The sequence below is a fragment of the Cnephaeus nilssonii genome (assembly GCF_951640355.1).
Source record: "Cnephaeus nilssonii genome assembly, chromosome: 15".
NCBI classification, from domain to species: Eukaryota; Metazoa; Chordata; class Mammalia; order Chiroptera; family Vespertilionidae; genus Cnephaeus; species Cnephaeus nilssonii.
In genome coordinates, this window is record NC_137086.1 from 49,164,450 (window position 1) to 49,185,622 (window position 21,173).

The window sequence follows — 21,173 nt, forward strand, 5'->3', positions numbered from 1 at the left end:
CCTCTTTCAGATAAATCAGGATTAAAATTATACAGTCCTGGAACACCAGCCTGAAGATCTGGCTGCCTCAGCTAGTCTGCCTCACACTGAAAGCAGAACCAACACTCGTCATCCTGATAGATGACGTGCCCCACCCTAATAATTCTGAGTCTCAAGCTCACCGAGCCACATCACATAGGAGTGTGGACCAAAATGTACATCTCTAGTTGAAGTGCCACCCACATGCATTCAGCTGTAAAGGCTGGGTTCCCTGTGGAGCCCTATTGTTCGTTAGAAGCCTTTTGAGAAAGATTGGAGAAAGGGACATTTGTGTTCATGAACCCTAAATCTGCTAATCAGCAAATATGTATCAGCTGTTTATGTGAGAAGCACTCAGCTGGGTGCCATAGAATATACCAAAATATAGGAAAGCATTGTAATTGATGATTTCCCCTTCTACTTCATTATTCTTCCTCCTCCTCTTTCTCCTTCTCCTCTTTCTCCTCCTCCTCTTTCCCTTCCTCTTCCTCCTCCTCCACCTTCTCTCTCTCTCTCTCTCTCTCTCTCTCTCTCTCTCTCTCTCTCTCTCTCTCACACACACACACACACACACACACACTCCAATAATAATGCTGGGACAAGATGCTGGGGCAAGAGCCAAATGGGTAAGCTAGATGGTAACTGACACTGAGCTCAATAATAGGACTTATCGAAAGAGAGCCTTCTGCACAAAGAGTTGAAGTTAGCCTTCCCTGAGTAGGATCAACATGGGCTTCCAAGAAGCAGCAGGAGGAAGGTGGTACTGATATATTCAATAGAGAAGGATTGATAAGACGATAACTTATGAAGCTTACTGAGGTGGGGGAAGCAACTGAAGCCACTGTGGCTGGAACCAGGGGTTCATGAGGAGAGTCCTGGGAGATGACCTTTGAGATAGGCAGGGGCTCATGTCAGATTACTGAGAATCTTAAGGCCAGGAATCTTAAACATGGAGTAAATGGATGTGAGCTTATATTTCTTTAGGCTAAATGACATCGTAATTCATAGTGAGACTCCCTTGCGCAAATGACATCGTAATTCTGAGGGTTGAAAGAAAAATGCAACCCATTGCCTAGATCCATTGGGAATTGTGACATATATTACAAAGGGAATGATAGAAATAGAATTGGAGAGCCACTGGGTAAGATCACAGCATCTGTAAGTTGTCAGATGGTTGGTGATAATAGGTCAATGGGGAGCCAGTAAGTGTTTTGGGCCAGAAGGGTAGTATGGTTAAGCAGAATGTTAAGAATGGTCCATTAGGGGGAAAATAAGTTGTATAAGAAAAGTCAATTTAGAGTCTTGATGATGGACTAAATGGGAGTCAATAATGTCCTGAATAAAGGGTGGAGGATGGAATGACAATGAAAATATAAACTATTATATAAAAGAGCTATTTCAAATGACTTCATTGTTTATCACTTCTATGTGTCATATGCTATCCTAAGCTCTTTACAGGTCTTAACTTTTCAGCAACCTTATAGTATAGATTCTGATACTATTCTTACTGTTCCAATGAGGAAACTGAGACATGTCTCCTTTAAGAACCCTGCTCAGGTAGAAGTTACAGCTACAAGGAGTTGGAGCCAGAATTTCAATCCAAGCCATTCAACTCTGTACTGTTTTACACCTGGTCCTAGATAATAATGATGCTTGAGCATTCCTCAGTGGTTCTAATTTTTCATGAGTGCACTAGGAGAATGAAGTGTGATTATGGGTTCCCATGTTGTCCCTGCTTCTGTTTTTCCTACATTGAAGTGAAGGTGCTAGGCTTTGGAGAAAGATGAAGAGTTCATTCTTACACACCTTCTACCTAAGAAGGTGATCGTACCTCCAACTGTCAAAGTCCAGTGTGCAACTGTAGGTACAGAGCTGGGACTCAGGAGGGTGAGGACTGGACATGGAACTGGAATTCTTATTCACAGATGACTCTGGTATGGGAGTAGTTGATGTCTTCAAGAAAGAGGATATTGAGAGAACTGAGGACAGGGAGCAGGTGTCATGAGCAAGGGGTGCATCCTTGAAAGGAGTCACGTTTGTGTCTTTCCATAATGACAGCTGTATTAGGGGAGACCTCCCTAATAAGCCAATAGGGATACTCAAGTTACATGCAGAATGGGGGAGCTTACGTAATACAGAGTGAGCAGAGTGAGCATCCAGTGCAAACTCCTGATCACTGGCAGCATCCAAAGTATCAAACCAGGCAGCTGGGATGGTGGCACTTCTACAGTGGAGTGGATGTCCCATTGGGCTCCGAATGTGACAGCCAAGCTCAAGTGTTGGGTGGTCAGAGCTTTGCATTCTTATAGCCCACAGTGGGTGGCAGTCTCACTCATATCGGTGTCCAGATGGAGTCCTTATCCAAGTGTCCAGACATTCCATTTGGGGTGCTTTAGGCCCATCCCAAGGGCATTTCCATTACACCCTATTTCCGCAGTCTCAGGCATATTGCTACTTAACAGTTAAGTGACTTCATAATGGGTTGTCAAAAGGTGTCCAGAAAGTCTGCTCTGCTCCTGTCCTATACAGCTAGGCCTGGAGAAATACCGCCTGCTGGGGGAGATCAAGGAAGAAGAACTGGGGAAGAGATGGGAGGAGAAGCTGTCAGAAGGGTATGAGGAGAACCCCAGTAAAGCAGGGCCCCCTTAAGCATAGTGAGACTCCCTTTAAAGAGTGGATGCTTTTAAATTGTGTTAAGTAGCACACAGAGGTTAAATAGGATGAAGACTGTTGAATCTCAGAGGGAAGGCAGGGGAGGATGGGTGGGTGGGAAGAGATGAACCAAAGACCTTGTATGCATATATGCATAACCCATGGGCACAGACAGTAGGGTGGTGAAGGCCTGGGGCAGAGGGCAGGGGCGGGCTATAAGGGGTTCATGGTAGAAAAAAGGGGATATATGTAATACTTTCAACAATAACGATTTTTTAAAAATGAAGACTGAATACGGAAAGATGGTTAATAATGTAGAAAGTCCAAAGAGAATGAAGAGATGACATGACAGTTTTCTCAGCAGAAGAGTAAAGCAAGTTTCCTTTGTGTGACTCTCTAAAGACTTGATTTGACTGAATACATTTCAGACGTGTGCTTTCTAATTAATCCATAGTGTCAAGCTCAGGGTGAGTGCCTTTGCCCTGCTTTTCTGTGATTAGTTGTAAGCTAGTGGCCTTATCAGAGCTGGAGACTGTGCTCAGGAAATGCCCCAGAGCATCCCACAACACACAATGATGAATGAAGGGAAAGGAAGCAGGTTTCTAGATGAGACCAGCCAGGAGGCGTGTCCTGGGCCTGGAATTCCTCATCCAGTGTTCTCCTCCAGCACCTTGGTGAGTGGCTGCCTACCTAAATAGCAGCGTCTCCTGTCAAGTGGAATTGATGTGACCTTAGACAGATTTCTCTTTGTTAAAAAAACAACAACACACACACAAAAAAACCCACAACAACATTAAATATCTAAGAATAAAAAGTGCTGTATTAATTATTTGGTTATAATCTTTGGCATTTGTTTCCAATTAAACTGAAATGTTTGATTACAAATAATATCATATTGGATAAATGGCATAATTAGTTTATGTTTAAGCATATACCGGAGATCGAAGAAATCAGTAAAATACTGTGCAATTTTTAAGTTAAGGCAAATCTAAAATGAGGTTAGCATTGTTCTGCAATTTAATAAAACGTAGGTGATTGAAGCTCAATAGCCTCGGTATTTTCCATTGCAAATGTTACCTTAGTTAGGCCAAGAGAAAGTTTTCACATGAAGATAGAAAGGTTCTCACTGGGAGAGCTTGGCATAGAATGAGAACGATGAAAATGTGTCTGTGTTAATTATTGATACATTATGGGAGAATAAGTGTTTAAAACTGAACAAATAACATGCTTTTGGTTTGGCTGCCTCGGTTAATTCTTTTAAAATTGTCTTGATTTATGCTTTTATCTCAGGCTTCAGTTTTTAAAATAAGTCTTTCGAGCATTCAGAGCCAGAATTATGATTGTGCCTCCTTGTTAGTAGATGTCTTTCATTCTCCATTTTCAGGGCTGTACAATTCCTTCCTTCCTTCCTTCCTTCCTTCCTTCCTTCCTTCCTTCCTTCCTTCCTTCCTTCCTTCCTTCCTTCCTTCCTTCCTTCCTTTCTTTCTTTCTTTCTTTCTTTCTTTCTTTCTTTCTTTCTTTCTTTCTTTCTTTCTTCTTTTTCTATCTGTAGTCATTTTAATGGGAAACTGAGAGAGACTGCCTCAAGGGTCACTAGTCAAATAGTTTAAATTGGATAAGACATTTTTAAAACACTGTAGTGAATAATCAATAGGTGCTATCTGGAGTTGACTTTGTTTGTTTTGTTTTATATTATATCAGTGCAGCAAAATAATACAATAAATGAAATGTAGTGCCTTACCAAACTTTGATCCCACTGGGACCCTGGGACCTTTTGTGGTCTAGGCCATTTCTAAAGACAGTATGAAGCTCTAAGTTAAACCAGAGCTTGAGTGTGTATATAGTATATAATTTCAGAGAGGAAGGGAGAGGGAGAGAGAGGGATAGAAATATCAAAGATGAGAGAGAATTATGGATCGGCTTGCTGTCTGCACTACACACACTGGGTATCGAGCCCACAACGTGGGCATGTGTCCTGACTGGAAATCAAACCATGACCTCCTGGTTCATAGGTCAATGCTCAACCACTGAGCCATGCCGGTCAAGCTAAAGCTTGAGTTTCTTGAATGCTTAGTTGTCTCTAGATTTTGCCTAGGCTAAGGCAGCGTTACCCCCACAGGGCTTTGAGCTCCTCATGTAGCTGGACATAGAAGGACTCTTGAATTGTATACTTGAGAGAAAGAGAAAGTAAGGGAGGGCTGAAACATAAAACCTACCCAGTTATACTTCCAGACAAGGCAAACTACACATTTTTGATATGCAGAGGTTGGTAGAAGGATGGGCTAATGTTAAAGGTGCAAAAGAAAGGAAGTGAAGGTGTGCACAATATTGCCTAATCCTGGGAAAAGCTAAGAATAATTAAAGGATAAATATTCTCTCACCTAAACATGCATTACAATTTAGGTTTTTTTTTTTTTTTTTTTTTTTTTTTTTTGTCTTTCATTGCTTTAATGGCTCCATATCAGAAGGACATATTCCTTTTGAAGAATGAGTTTCACTAGTGTACCTTCCTTTGAGATTCTTTTTTAAGATCTTTAGAAAATGAAAGTAAATTACTGGATAAGGGCATGTTGACATTTATTCTTTCTTCTGCTTGTTTGATTCGAAGTAGTTTTGTTGGACAGCAGGTGGCGAGGGTCTGGCGTTTATGAGCTGGAGCAGAATTCATTATTTTCCTCAGTTGCTACCTTGAACTATGAAGTAGTAAAAATCCACGACACAATCTCTTACAAGCTGGTCACACACAACAAAGAAAACCACAGGACTTTCTCATACCGCTAGCAGCTAGCATTTGCTTTTTCTATGTGTTATAAGATTAACTTTGAGAAAACAAATGATTAAGCTAGTCCATACTCTTATCAAATTGTTTTCTTCCTTGTCTTTCTGAAAATTCTTGAGATGACTTAAGTAGTCCTCAAAGGAGTTTAATGATTGAAGCCATAAATTCTAATGATAGTAAACGAGATTTTCTCTCAGTCTAACAAGCAGGTGCTTGGCTTCTAAAGGGAAAGAGCTTCCCTTTCTCAGCTGTTGGCATGCAGATGGTTAATCCCTAGCCAAAGAAAGACTAAGTTATATTTGCTTTCCTTCATGGTGTATTAATGCCTGCTGACCAGTTTGAAACAGGTGAGACATTTTAAAAATAGGATAAAGTAGGTATTTAGAGCATTCATTCACGGTCGTTGTTCACTTTACACTGTCTTAAAGTGTGAATGAATCATGTGCTACTTCTGCTTTAGTGTTTATCAGGGGTGGGGGGCATCTGGCCTGGGGACCGTATAAGGCCTATGAAATCATTTGGTCTGGCCCTGCCAAGGCATTAGGGGAGAGTTAATTAAATGGTTGACCAGATATAGCAGGCTGATTTTTAAGCTGATAATTTTGCATGGCCCTGAGTGATGTTACAAATATCCAGAGCGGTGCAGAGGAAAACCGTGTGGTGCTGTGGCTGGATCGCAGCTCCTGGAGCTCTGGGCCTGCTTCCCAGCACTAGCTCTGTCCTTTGCTCTGGCTGTGAGCCTGGACAGTCCATTCACCTCTCTGAGCACCTTTCTTCCTGTATCTAGTTGGCATCTAGGTGTGTTTTGTTTTGTTTTGTACTTTCTGTTATGGTAAATTTGGTCCTCCAATTTGATATTCCTTGTATATAGGAAGGCAATTGATTTCACACATGACATAAGTGCCTTCATGGGGGAAAAAGCTTTTAATTTGTAGTTCTTTTTTCTTTCTTTTTTTTTGTTTTGTTAATTCTCATTTTTCCCCCAAGTAAACACTTGCAACACCTGCAATCAGAAATAGTCAGCCTTTGGTATCCGCAGGGGATGGTTCCAGGGTCCCCCGTGGGTACCAGAATCCATGGTGCTCAAGTGATTTATATAAAATGGTGAAGAGTAGTGCATACATTCGGCCTTCCGCATCCACGAATTTCCAACTTTGGAAAAATAGTTTTTGATGGTGGATTGGTAGAATATGCAGGTGCAAAACCACTGGTTACAGAGAGCCAATTACATATATATTTATTTTTAAATCTATGTGCAAGTGGACCCATGCAGTTCAAACCCACGTTGTTAAAGAGTCAACTCTAGTTTTATGTTCTTTTTTATCGAATTTGTTGGGGTGGCATTGGTTAATAAAATTATATAGGTTTCAGGTGTCCAGTCTATAATATATCATCTGTATATTATAGTTTTATCTTCTTTCTAATTTTAGTACCATTAAATTCTTTCTCTTTTCTAGTGTTTTCTAGAACGTTCAGAGAAAATATTGTATGAATTTTTATGAATTAGAAAATTATTTTTTTAATTTTTTTATTGATTTCAGAAAGGAAAGGAGAGAGATATAGAAACATCAATGATGAGAATCACCGCTCAGCCACCTCCTGCACACCCCACACTGGGCATTGAGCCCGCAACCAGGCATGTGCCCTGATCGGTAATGGAAATCATGACCTCCTGGTTCTTAGGTTGACTGACACTCAACTACTGAGCCACGCCAGCTGGGCAAAAAATAATTTGTTTTGTCTCAATATTAGCTAGATTGCTTCTGTTACTCTCCACTGAGCCTGATATGGCTTTTGGATGATATTTGTAAATACATACAGTATACATATACTAGTACACATGTAGGCTCACAATTTATTGCTAGTAACTTTCTAGCAAAAAATTCCATTTAATCGAAGTTTTCAGTTTTGATCTTATTTACCCTCTTTGTAGAATTCCCTGCTGTTCTCCCTTGTCAACTATGGCCATACAACCTCCTGGGTCTAGTCAGATCTATGACCATTCTTTACAGTGTCATTGGAGGGTTCTTTCTCTTTTATACATTGAGGGTTTTCTAGTGTTGTGTCTTGGGCTCACTATTCTTCTCATTCTGTAATTTATCCTTGAGAATCATATCTATTTTCAGGCCTTTCACTTCTGCATTTATTCTGATGATCCTAAATCGTTATACCTGGTATGTTTTTATGCACTTATACTTAACTTTCCACCAGCCTTTTCAACTTAAGTGAATCACAGGCATTTTAAACCTGCTCTTCATCTCACACTTGTTCAAGGTCAGCAAATGTTTTTCTAAAGGGCCAGTAGTAAATAATGCAAGCTTTGTGGGCCATACAGTCTCTGTCCTAACTTCCATTCTGCCATTGTGGTGTAAAAGAGCCGTAGACAGTATGTAAGTGAATGGGTCTGTATTCTAATAAAAATTTAATTACAGAATAGACGGCTGACATGCAGGATGTAGTTGCTGATGCCTGCATTGTTGATGTTGCCCATGCTTGGAATTTAGGTTTTATATTTGACTTCTTCATCCTCACAGCCTGCGCATCTCTAAATTTTGCAGATGACATTCTAAAAGTGTCCCAATATGTGCCCGATACAAACACAATCTTGTACTTTTTCCATATTTCTTCTGGGTTCTGGAGGGTTGGCAATGCCTCCCCTGCCTTCTACTTCTAGTCCAGCTGCCTTCCCCAATGTCCAGAGGAAAACCTCTAAAACCAAACAGGGTTGTGCCACTCCTATTTCTTTAAAACACTCTCAATGACTCTTCATTGTCTAAAGGGATGTTCACAAAGTGAAAGCTTCCTAGGTGGCATAGAAGTCTCTTCAAATCATGGCTGTTGGTCTCCTCACCAATTCTTGGAGAAGCAAACGCCGAGATAGGTGGGGTTAGACATGTAGGAGGAATTCCCTGTGGAAGGAAAAGTGGGAGAGAACCAGCAGATAGAGCCTGAGAGAGCTTTTTGATAGCAGTGCAGGCCAAACATGTGTGAAAGTCAAGCAAGAAAGAAGGGATTGAGTGGGAAGCGCCTCAGAACAGTTTTGAGAAAGTCTCGGTCAGGCCAGTGGGGTGTCCAGAGCAGGAGTGGGGTTTGCCTGTTGCGGAAGTCTCCATTGGGCAGGAATGGCCTGCTTGTGCTCAGGGATTGACAGGGGCTGCCTGGGGGCAAGTGTGACTCCTTGTGAAGCTGTCATGCATCTACAAGTCCAGCAGATGGAGAAGGTCAGGAAACTACACTCCAGTAGAAGATGCTCTCAAAGGGGAGTTGCTTGGGGAACCTCCATGGCACCATACTTGTGGCTTCATACTTTACAATTCAGCTTCGGTAAACCTCTTGTAATACTCTTCTTCTACCATGCTGTCTCTCACAGAGCCCCACGCACTGGCCTCCACTTCCTATTCTGCCTTCATTGCCTCTTCCTGATCCTGACTTTGCTTGGCCAACTGTTGTTCTTCACTCTTGGAATCTTAGCTGAGGAGTAATCCTCTCCAGAACGATTTCTTTACCTCCCACCTCCCAACTGTGAAAATTGCCATTACTCAGTCATTTCTTAACATCATCGGTATAGTTTCCAAATTACAATTGGCTGTATGTGTTTCTGTTTTTGACAAGACAGTGAACTTTTAGAAATAAAGGGTTATTCATTCTGTGCCTTCAGACATCCATAGTAACTGGTACCCATTTGTTGAATGAATGGCTGTACTCTCTATTATCCATTGGAAGGGCAAGATGATCCAGATGATACACAAGAAGACAGTATGACAGATGGTACTTACGTCATTATGTTTGGTTTAAGAGCATTTCATAGCTTTTCAAGTAATAAATACATATTTATAATTATGATTAATTAGGCTCATTTCCACTGAATGTGTGCAGTCTGATACAATGGGAGGCTCATTGAGCTTAATGTCAAAAGGCTTGTGTTCAAATCCTGATGTCCTCATTTCTAAGCTGTATGACCATGAGACAACATCCTGGCATCATTTGCCACTTCAATAAGATGGGAATAGTAATATTAATATCGAGGACACAGAATAGTGGACCTATCACGCTGTTTGTACTGCATTCAACTTCTTGCTTTTGCAGAGGTCTGCCTGCTGCCTCCAGTTGTATCAGGGCCTGCGACAAGCATAACTCAATGTTCCATGATTGTTCTGAACTCTTAGGTCATATAACTCTTTGCAGAGAGAACGGGTGATAGGTGTGATTTAACAATTACACCTCCTGACAATTGCTTGTGCAGTGAGTACAGGTAAATGTATTATTCTGAGAAGTAGTTTTGAACTGTATGGTCTGCTGATTTATTTCAAGGTAAAATTCTTATAGAGTTCAACAAGGGAAATAATGGGAAATCAGTTATGTAGGACTAGAGAGACCATTACAGGGCTGACTTGATGTCAGAATAGAATCTCAGCTTTCTTTGCTTGGGGAGGAATTATTGAGGCTGCTTTCTTTAAGGCCATGCTTTCCAGTTGCCACTCCGTAAATTGTAAGAATGAAAACAGTAATTTTTTTAAAGTAAAGATGTTACTAAAATATAAGATAAGTAAAATTACAAAACACAAAATAGGCATGTCAAAAAAGCAGAATGAAAACAGACAAGATAAAATATATTAAAGTAAGTCTTATTTTAAAAAAGGAAAAGATAGCATAAGAAATGTAGGCCCACAATTTTCAAATGAAGTAACCTGACAATATAAGATGGAACTGAGAGATCAAAAAGATTAAACAACTTAATGAGTTTTAAGAATGCAAGCAAGAGACCTAGATATTGAAAATGTAAAATCTCAGTGGATTAAAATAAGTCAGTGCAGCATAAAATCCTCTCGCAGGAGGAGCACAGTTGCTATAAAGGGGAGGCAGGAAGCCTCGGCCTGCCCTTTCTGTTTGGTACCTGCAATAGTTCCTCAGTGACCAGAGAAGGGAGATTTGATCAGGGAGGGATGCGGCTGCCGCTTCGCCCCTTCCCGCCAGCAGAGGGCAGCCGCATAGAGAGGTGAGGCCCGGCTGAGCTGATTTAGGGAAAGGAGGGGATCAGTTTGCTGATCTCAAAGGACCCTGAAGTGTGGTAGCAAAGAGAACAGAACGAGATGTTTATTTTTAAGTCACTTCTGAATACTCTGCTTTGGCTTTGGTTCTCTGTATATCTTACTCAGGATTGAGCTTAGGAGTTTATTTGTTTTTTCTACTAATTTAGCAACTGTAATATTTTCCTCTAAGCTTGTGGCTTCATTTAGGCTTCATTTAGTTCTTCTATTTACCTGTCTCTCTGTCTGTTTTCTTGTTCTTTTCTCATATCCTAAAGCCTGTTTGAGATCTGGAAAGTTCTCTGAACACACACACACACATACACACTTCCCCCTTTACCCATTACATACAACCCAAACCCACCCACTCATAGGTGAATACACATAGGTGATCCATACCCCCACACAGACACACACACACACACTCTCTCTGCCCGTTATCTTCATGCCTTCTCTCTCCCCTCTAGACTTTCCCATCCATCATTGCAAAGCTCCCATCTCCACCACAGATATAGATTGGACTATTGTAAATTTATCGTTTCTTTTCCAGGGAGAATTTTTAAAAAGCTTTTCCCCCTGTGATCTATAAATAAGTAATAACTACATTAAAAATGTGATGAATAGTGTAACTTTTATGCGGAGCTTTTTACGCCCACTGTTTCAGTGCATTTACTTTCCTGACCACCCTGGGTCATGCAGGTGGGAAGCTCATTCCTCTGATACTGTAAGTTCTCTCTTGCAACATTTTGCAAAGTGTGTTCCTTAGGTTCTCCCTGATAGTGCATGCACCTTAGTTTTTAAAATCTATTCATTTTTTAAATTATATTTTTATTGACTTCAGAGAGGAAGGGAGAGGGAGAGAGATAGAAACATCAATGATTAGATATAATCACAGATCAGCTGCCTCCTGCACACCTCACCCTGGGAATCGAGTCCGTAACCCGGGTATATGCCCTGCCTGGGAATCAAACCGTGGCCTCCTGGTTCCATAGGTCAATACTCAACCACTGAGCCACACCGGCCTGGCAGTGCATACATTAAAGTGCATGCATCTTTACACTCAAGTAGGTGTGAGGAATGCTACAGTAAACTGACTTCTGTAATTCAGAGCTCCCCAAAGAATTTCATGTGATAATTTGCTCCAGGCCATGCAAGATTTCCCATGCATATTTGGCTACAAAAACTTATTTTTTCATCAAAACATTACATCTCTAAGCTCAGTGTTCCATGGAAAATAATTTAGGAAATAATGTTCTAATGGTGGTAGTACATTTACCTGTGTTCTGCCAAGAAACTGTTTTACAGTCGCCCTTACTGGAGAGTTCAACTTTACCTCAGTATATTTTCATCAGATTGGCACTTCTTTATATTTTTTAGTCCAACAGTATAATAAACAGCCAATATGTGGTTCTTTGGGGTCTCCTAAAACCTCGAAACAGAACAAATTTTATTATGCTTTATAGGAATATGAGTTTCTGTAAGAGAGTTCTTTGAAAATCAGTAACCTTTATAAAAGAAAGTAGTTTAATTATATTTTGATCAAGTGTAACTTTTAATTTTTAGGGCGAGTAGAAGGGAGACAGGAGGGAGGGGAGAGAGAGGATGGAGGGAGGGAGAGAGAGAGAGAGAGAGAGACAGAGAAACGTCTATGTGAGACTGGGACTGGGGAACATGCAATGGAGGTACATGCCCCTGAGAATCGAACCCATGATCCCATGATCCCTTGGTCCACAGGCCAATGCTCCAACTACTGAGCCAAACCAGTCAGGGCCAAATGTATGCATATTACATGGTAATAAAAATATCATGAATTCAGGACTGAAAAGCAGTAGAAATGAAGACAGAGAGAGTGAGAACGAGACAGAATTCTAAAGGTTCTTCCTGGGAAGAGTCCTTGCAGATGCAGCTCTCGTAGAGATAGCCGGCGCTGTGGGAGCACTGTGCTCCCTGCAGCGTTCCTTTGGGAATCTCAGCTGCAGTGATTTGCCCTGCGGACATCCACTGTCCTGAGGCCGGCCATGATTTGTTGAGAATATTTGGAAGTTTACTAGGTCACAAGAGACAGGGCCTGAGTACTGAGTTCAGTAAAATTCCCCCTCTCTGTAAGATCTAAGAGAGTGCAAATGTGAAGATGGTCTTCATGCCAACACCTGCCACAGAACAGCTTCCCTCCTGTCTGCATGGCTTCGTGTATTGGCCCTCTAACCTGAAGAGGGAACGTTGGCCAATAACTAATTTCCTAGGAAATCCAAGATTTCAGTGGACCTCAGGCCTGGGCGGTGTTTAGTGGGTGCTTATTTTTTTCTAACTTGTCACCTGCCTGAACTCATCCCTCAGGAGTTCAGAGTCTTTGTGCTGAAAAGAGCTCTCGTTATGGAGATTTACATTTTACCAGAAATTAGAGTCTCAGATGCCTCAAGCACAACTTCCAGTAAATACCTTAGGGTGCTCTGGAGAGGTAAGGAGAGCCTTCCCAGAGCACAGAGCCCAGACTGTTCCGTAATGACTAAGCAGTTATTTTATATTGCATTTGGAAAAAAATCACACAGTGTCTTTTACTCTCTCCACTCTCTTTTTAGCACTAAGAACTCTAGTAAGTGCACATACTAGGTACTGAGCAAAGGTATGACTGCCAACTCTCATTTTCTTTTCTATTATACTAGAGGCCCGATGCATGAGATTTGTGCCTGGGTAGGGTCCCTAGGCCTGGCCAGCAATCAGGGCCAATCTGTGGGGTGACCGGCGGGGTGACTGGGGGGCCCCCCGCTGGTACCCACCTTGGCTAGCCTGGGGCCTATGGGCTGGGGGCAGCTCCTGCATTGAGCGTCTGCCCCCTGGTGGTCATTGCACATCATAGCGAACGGTTGTTCCACTGGTTGTTCCACTGTTCGGTCGATTTGCATATTAGGCTTTTATCACTTGTATATAGGATTTCTAGGTAAGGTAAAGGGATGATGAACGTCAAAGGAAACAGTAATGGAATGGCAATTCCACCATAGATCCTGGGGAAGGAAGACTGTTTTCTCCATCACCACCACGTTGGTCCTCGGACCTCTGAGTGTGCTCGTCCAGTGAAGATGAGCATATTCCTCCTGCAGCAGGCCATTCCACCTTGCTTAACCTTGTTCCTTGTTTTGAGCAGAAAGGGGGTTCCTAGTGGAAACCAGCCATTGGACAAAGTCAGCTTTGCCTCTATTTCATGCCATTACGTATCATACACTTCCTCAGTCTCTCTGCTCTTTGATCGGCAGAGAGTGATATTCAGGTTGTGCTACTATCCCTCTGGCTGTGTTTTCTATTTATTTGGTTCTTCTCCTTCGGCATACCCTTGGAAATTGGTATTAATTGGGCCTTCTTTGGCCTGCTCCTATTGTTCTATTTGCTTTACTAGTAAGCCATTTGCTACCTGGTGTCCAAATCTCCCGGACAATTCTCAGATCCTTATTCAGGCTAATGCATCTCCTGAATTCTGGATGCATATTTCTGTCTACTTCTGGACATTTCTATCGACGCATTTCCAGACTCATCAAGGGCAAAGCTAAGCTTAAATCCTCTATGACACCTTCCTTTAAGGTAACATCTCTATTTCCCCCTTTATCTAAGCTCCTTCGGAACATGTTAGTATCTCTGTCAGGGCTCTGTCAGTTAACTGTGACAAATAACACACACACACACACACACACACACACACACACACAGATCCTTTTGTTGAGCACTAGTTTTTTTACACAAAAGATATTAGTTCCTAGTGGAACGCACCCTGTGCCGAATGTGCCTATTGGGTGCTATTAGCCCAGGTTTCCAAAGGCATCTGCTGTAGGGCGCTCCGCTTCTCAGAAGGCGGATGTGATGTGTACAGCGGCCACCAGATGCATCCCACCTTGTTAGTTACATATCATGTTCTTGCTCCGGGGCTCTCAAATCTTCCCCTGTCCCCCAAGAGCTGCATGAAATGGCCTTTCCTTGAAGGCTACACATTTTTTAAAAAATGCCAAGCCACAGTCACCATCTCATTTGAAAATGTCAGTTGAGATAGCCTTTGCCAAGAACACATGCGTCAAACAATGTTTCTCCCCGGGGATTAGATTTAGGGCACACTGTCTTCCAGAAAGCTGCTACTTTGTCAAGGCCACCTGCGGGATTTGTCTAAGCGACCGGCTTCTTCTCCACGGAGAGTCTTGTCCTGGCCTCAGATATTTCTGGTGTAGAAAACAGGGGGCAAAGGCGGTCTCTCTCCTCTGCTGATTTTTTTTTCTTTTACTGTGCTGCTTTCAGAATAAGATTATCCTGGACCCCATGACATTCAGCGAGGCCAGGTTCCGGCCGTCCCTGGAGGAGAGGCTGGAGAGCATCATCAGCGGGGCCGCGCTCATGGCCGACTCCTCCTGCACCCGGGACGACAGGCGCGAGAGGATCGTGGCCGAGTGCAACGCCGTGCGCCAGGCGCTCCAGGACCTGCTCAGCGAGTACATGAACAACGTAAGTCCTGGGCCGCCCGCGCTCACGTCGCGGGGTGGCTTCGGTAAGCGATCCAGTGGCTCTTGGAAAGCATGCACAGTGTGAAAAGAGGACATGTGTTCCCCAAAGATAGTCGGGGGAAAACAGAGAACGGCTCTGGGGGCATCTGAGGTCCTCTCAAGATGCATTTTGGTATGGAAGCGATTAGCGGAGAGGAAAATCATTTTAGGGAAACTGGCTTTTTCCTTGAGTGATTTCTGGGCTCTTATAGTGGCTGGCCTTTGATTGAGGTCAAGTTTCCATTGGTGAAAGCAGATGGTTGATGGAAATAACCGGAGAGAGACCCTGATGTCCTCTTTTACAAAAAGCACGGTCAAAGCTAAGGATAGCCACCGATGCTAATCTTCCAGCCTAAGAGGCATTAATAGGTGTCATAGGGTTTAAATGTTTCTGTGCATTTGGGCACGGTGGAAATGTTCTAACCGTAGTGAAACTTGCAGGAGAGCTATTGATTCGTCGTGCGATTAGAAATTCTTATGAGAGGGATGCTCCAAGTTTTCCAACGGGTGACAATAGTGTCTGCTTGTATTGCAGCTCAGATAAAAGCTGTCCTGTCCTCCAGTTATAAAGTGTGTCCGTTCCTGTACAATGAAAACTATAAAAAGGAGATGCAATCCATATTCTTTGCTCTGAAAGCCACTGAATCATGTCCGTATCGATTTGCTACATTCATTCAGCCGGTGTGATATTGTTGATGCCCAGAACTTGCCACCGTGAAAGACCTCGCGTTCCTTCTGTGCTGGACTCCCGGGTGTGAGAGAATGTAGGGGAAATGTAGGTGAGGTGAGGTCTTTACATCACACGTTAAAGGCAGGCCCTGCGCAGGGGTCAGGTAGGGAACAGGGACACTGAAAATCTGCTCTCAGCTTTGGAGGCCAGCCTGCACCCTGTTGGGACACTCGGAGGCAATCTGGAGACAAAGCAGCCAGCCATTGGTAGGAGCGCTGCTGCTCCTGCTAGGCTCCCCAGAGAACTTGGAGCCAGAAAACAAAGCGATGTAGAATGTCTTGCAAACTAAAAAAACAAACAAACAAACAAACAAAACCAACAACAACAAAATCTGTTTTCTTTTCATGATGACCCTTCAGATTCTTCGATTTTGGAAGACTTGCTCATTTTCAGGGCACAGAGTAGGTGTGAATGCCTCCCATGGTACCCAGCTACTAATGAGGACTTCTCTGTAGGGTGCTGGATGGCCAACGCTCCTTTGTGATGTGGGTCCATAGTGCTATACAGGGGAAAGCTGGGAATGTTGTTCACTGGTGTCTCCCACCTTGAGTGAGTCTTTGGAATAGCAGATTTAACGAGAAAAGAATGCTTATAGAAGCTGGTACTCTATTTGTTGTTGCCTTTAATAGAATAGCAACAGGCTTATGACTTGTATGTGGAATGTGGTTTTATATTAACACATGCTGGTAATTTCTATCAAAGAAGAATCGTTGCCAAAGACAGCACTAGAAACAGAAGGGATCTCACTGACGGTTAAGAGCTCAGTGTAAATGAGTCAGAGGAAAAGGGTGTTCCAGGGAACAGAAATGACAGAATGTGATTAAGGAAGAGTTGGTCAATATGTGACTTGTGATTTCCAGTTTGGGGTCTAGCATCCTGCCAACCAGAGTTTTTTCCTTTCAGTGTAAACTCATTCAGATCAGCAGAGCTGATGGATTTTTGTGTTTTGTGGACTCCGGTTTCTTGTTTTTCTTGTGATTCAGAAATATTTTGTATTTTTATTGAAAACTTGGTTCCTACTTTGATATGGTTAAAGACAATACACAGGTGGGTTTAGTGCTTACATTTCTAAGTGTGCAAATTCTGTTCACATTAAAGCATCCAGATCAAAGGCTGAAATAAAACACCTCCTACTGACTTTTATATAAAGTGTGTAAAATCTACTTGGACTTCACACTTCGGTGATTTTAAGGTTGAATTGGACGTGACTAGACAAGCTCCATAATCCCTACCTAGTACATTCATTTCTACTGCCACAATGCCAATTTATATTTGTTTTGATTCAGCATCATATATTTATATAAAACATATACCTATCTGTGTCCTGACTGAAAAGTCTGTTGATATTAACAGCAACCAGTAAGTTAGTCAGCTGTGCCTAGGCTGTTACAAGATATTTCTTTTTCAGTATGATAAGCTCTGAGAATAAAGGTACTGTCAAATTGTCACCCTGTAGATCTTCATCTTGCTGTCCTAGACAATATCATTAGGATAAAGAAGACATTAGATCGAGGGGAAAAAAAGAAATTTAAAAATGGACACAACTGGCATTTCTGGATTCTAAAACTCTCCTGATGAGCCCCTTATGAAGATTCAGCTTATGATGCTCACTTATAGGTGAAGCTATTCTCAAATCATATACATGTCAAGTGGTATGGAGCGAAGGGAGAGGGAGGCTGGGGAGAGGAGCTGTGTACTCAGTGACTAGGGAAAGGAAGTCTACCAGAGGCATGAGCCATGGTCTAGCCCAGTGGTCGGCAAACCGCGGCTTGTGAGCCACATGCGGCTCTTTGGCCCCTTGAGTGTGGCTCTTCCACAAAATACCACGGCCTGGGCGAGTCTATTTTGAAGAAGTGGTGTTAGAAGAAATTTAAGTTAAAAAAATTTGGCTCTCAAAAGAAATTTCAATCGTTGTACTATTGATATTTGGCTCTGCTGACTAATGAGTTTGCCGACCACTGGTCTAGCCACATAGGTTACACTGAACTTAATGGGATTTCAGTTGTGGGTTAGATATTTCCACTAAAGTATGTTTGAATGAATGAACAAGTGTGTGTGTGTGTGTGTGTGTGTGTGTGTGTGTGTGATTTGAAGAAGTAACAAAAGCTGTGCACTTGAAGGAAACTATGGTATGAAATAGAGGGCTAGGTGAACAGAAGCACATGGCAAAAATTATGATTGGGATGTAGCCATGCTGGAAGAAACTGTTGGGAAAGTTGCAGGCAAGGCCTGGTTGGCCTTAATTTGTTTTATCAAGTTTATAATGTATCTCAAAGTGAGAAGAGTCCTAAAAATAATCTGCTTAACTAGAAAGTCATTATTGTACATATGTGGACGCTAATGGGCAGAGAGCGACTCCTATTCAAAACGAAGTGTGGCTGTTGGACTGTTATGCCAAGTACTATGAGTAGTTGCAAATGGTAATGGAGACATAATCTTTTCTCTGGAATTTATCATTTTTACAGCTTTTTTTTTTCCTGTGGCAGTAAAACTCTTTGTTTCAACACACACACACACACACACACACACACACACACACACACAATCTTAAAAATGACCCCATGATAGGACACAATTAAACATGTTATTTTATTGATAAAACTTTTGTGGTGGATTCAAATTTAGAAGATTGTACTCATTCAACAAATGTGTATTGCTTGCTTGGCTATTTTGTGCCAGGCATTGTTCTAGGATCCCGGAGATTCAGAAGGGAGCAAAATAGATGAAGTTATCTGATCTCCTGGGGCTTACACTCTAGTTGAGGGAGACAGGCAATAAATAAATCATTTGAGCAAGAGTGAAAGGGGAAAATATAAAACCTGGAGACAAGGAGCATAGGTTCAGCTGGAAGTGGGATGGCCTGGGAAGGGTTCATTGAGAAGAAGACATTCGGTCAGGGATCTTTTGGACATGAAGGAGCGCACAGTAAGATGCCTTAATGCGTGAAGAGCGCCCGGGTGTTTGAGGAGCCTCATGTGGCTGTTGCAAGTGAGTGGAGAGTAGCAGGAAATGGGATCTGCAAGGTTACAAGGTGTCGGGCTACGGCTGAGCACCATTATGTGGAATCTGACTTTCACTTGCACAGAAGAAGGCCATTGGGGAGTGTTGGGCAGAGACTGCCGTGACTTGGGTGTTGAAGGCAGGGCATAGGAGCACAAGGGATAAACAAGCAAGAGGGCAGACGGGGAGACACTGGAATTATTCCTGAGAGGAGGGTGGCTGGGGCCAGTGGTAGCAGTAGAAGTGTTCACATTCCCACTCTCTTTGAAACAAAATTTGCTTAAAAAGCAGCCAGTGAGAAGAATGTGTCTGTTGTATGAACACAAAATGGACATGGGAGTGTGGAGGACAGTTGCAGCGGTCTCGGTCACGCTAATATGGTATCTTCATTGGGCTTTGATTGCACGGAAAATTCTGATTTACTCAGATGTAGTAACAATTTGTAAATAGCACACTTTGTGCTATTAGCCTGGACACTCCGCCAGACAGATTACGTTTGAAAAGGGAGTTAAGTGGGAAAAATAAGTTTCCAAGTTGTATCATCATAAATATCCAAGTATGGATCACATTCTTATAGATGTAAAAGACTAGACAAATATAATACTTATACTAAGGACTAAAGCTAGCTGTTGAAAGTTTTCCTCGCCTTCCTCATTTGCACCTTTTCTTGTAAGAACAATAAGGAGATGCACTAGGCTGTTACTTCCATGTTAACTCGTCACTGCTGGGTCTCGGGGAAATGTGAGGAGCAGGTAATGCCTGGACCTTGTGTGTGTGGAGCTGTGCAGCTCGGGTCAGTGTTCTCTGCATAGACACCGTGCGTTTCTCTGGGTTATTTTGTAAAGCCTCATGCAGAACTACAATGTTCTTAAACAAACGTACAATTCAAGTTTACCTGTTTGCACAGTGATGGCAGAGAATCGGGTGGCCTTAAGTGATGACTTGCTGGTCTCTGCTGTGTAAAAATGTGGCATGTTATTTTTTATTGTATTTTTATAAATAATAGAATGGTCTATTTTTCAAAATATATTAAATCCAACTTTTTTCAAACCGCTTGAAGCACATCAGTAGATTTCTGGGGACCATTTGTAAACCACTAGTATAAAGCACAGGTTAAAAGCACATTGAAGACAAATCGATGTGGAAACACTCACACACACACACACACACACACACACACACACACACACATACATTACAAGTGCCTGAAGGGCCATTGTCATAGCCTTTACTACGGAGTGGAATTCAATGTACAGGGAGTTTCTGATGGATATTATTTGTGAGGGTGTAGGTCCTTCCAGCCTAGTTCTGGGGCTCCCCCGACACCAATGCTCCAGCAAAGGACACCATGTGAATAACACGTGACGTGACACCCAGGGCTGGGGGAGCTCTGAAAATAGTGAGCTTTCACACTTTTTATTTGTTTCTTTAATGGTCAAAAGAAATGTATGTTCATTGAAAAGGACAAGAACCTGAAGTAAGAAGAAAAACTCATTCATAATCTCCTCCCCCAAAGATAATCATTGTTAATGATTTTGTATATCTTTCTAATGTTTTTAAACTTATATGACTGATCCATTTATACACAAACACACACATGTCCATTATGCCTTGAGTTTCAAAAAAAATGAACTCCTTGTAAATGGTGTTTTGTAAGCTGTTTTCCTCACTTGATGTATTTTGAATACGCTACCATTTTAATAAACATGCTCTAACCTTATGTTCACTGGCTACATAGCATTTTATTATGTAAATACGTGGTCATTCATTTAGAAGCAGTTCATTTTGAGAGTACTTTTACAGAAGGGTGTTGGAACAGCATGCAGGGAAGGCCCTGCAGGCTGGCAGTGCCGATTCAGGCCTGAGGTGCGACCCAGGAACTGAGCAAACACACAGCTCTGCAGCTCAGATGCTTTAAGAGGGGATCTCTGAAAATGTTGATCAATGAAATTTCATTGTGAAGAACTTTTTAATGCCTCGGGTTCTACTTAAAACTCTCTCATGTGTATTTGTCTGTAGTCTATTGATTTTCTCCATCAATTTGGTTTTCATTTACCAGAATTTCTCTAAGTGGGCTATAGGTAGTACTGCAAGAGGGGTCCAGAACACGTAATGCACAAGTGGGTTTGATGTAGGGTCCCAGAGAAAGCATAGAAAGCTTAGGAAAGGAGTGTCATCAGAAAGATAATTTTGGCCTGGCCAGCGTGGCTCTGTGGTTGAGCATCAGCCTATGAACCAGGAGGTCATGGTTTTATTCCAGGTCAGGGCACATGCCTGAGTTGCGGGTTCAATCCCCAGTGTGGGGCTTGCAGGGGGCAGCTGATCGATGATTCTCTCTCATCATTGATGTTTCTAACTTTCTCTCCCTCTCCCTTCTTCTCTGAAATCAATAAAAATATATTTTAAAAAACAGAAAAATAACTTTGTTATAGAAATAATTATACTGCCAA

General features: G+C 42.2%; 1 protein-coding gene across 3 annotated transcripts in view; it reads left to right on the top strand.

The window, feature by feature from the left end:
- The window catches only part of CTNNA2 (catenin alpha 2), a gene marked incomplete at both ends in the record, with an annotated part of 1,062,955 nt that overhangs the window by 310,151 nt on the left and 731,631 nt on the right, over positions 1 to 21,173 (top strand). For all 3 annotated transcript variants that reach the window (XM_079791896.1, XM_079791897.1, XM_079791898.1), the window contains one exon: positions 14,752 to 14,955. In XM_079791896.1, coding sequence (XP_079648022.1) covers positions 14,752 to 14,955 — 204 coding nt within the window. The remainder of the gene's footprint in view (positions 1 to 14,751; positions 14,956 to 21,173) is intronic.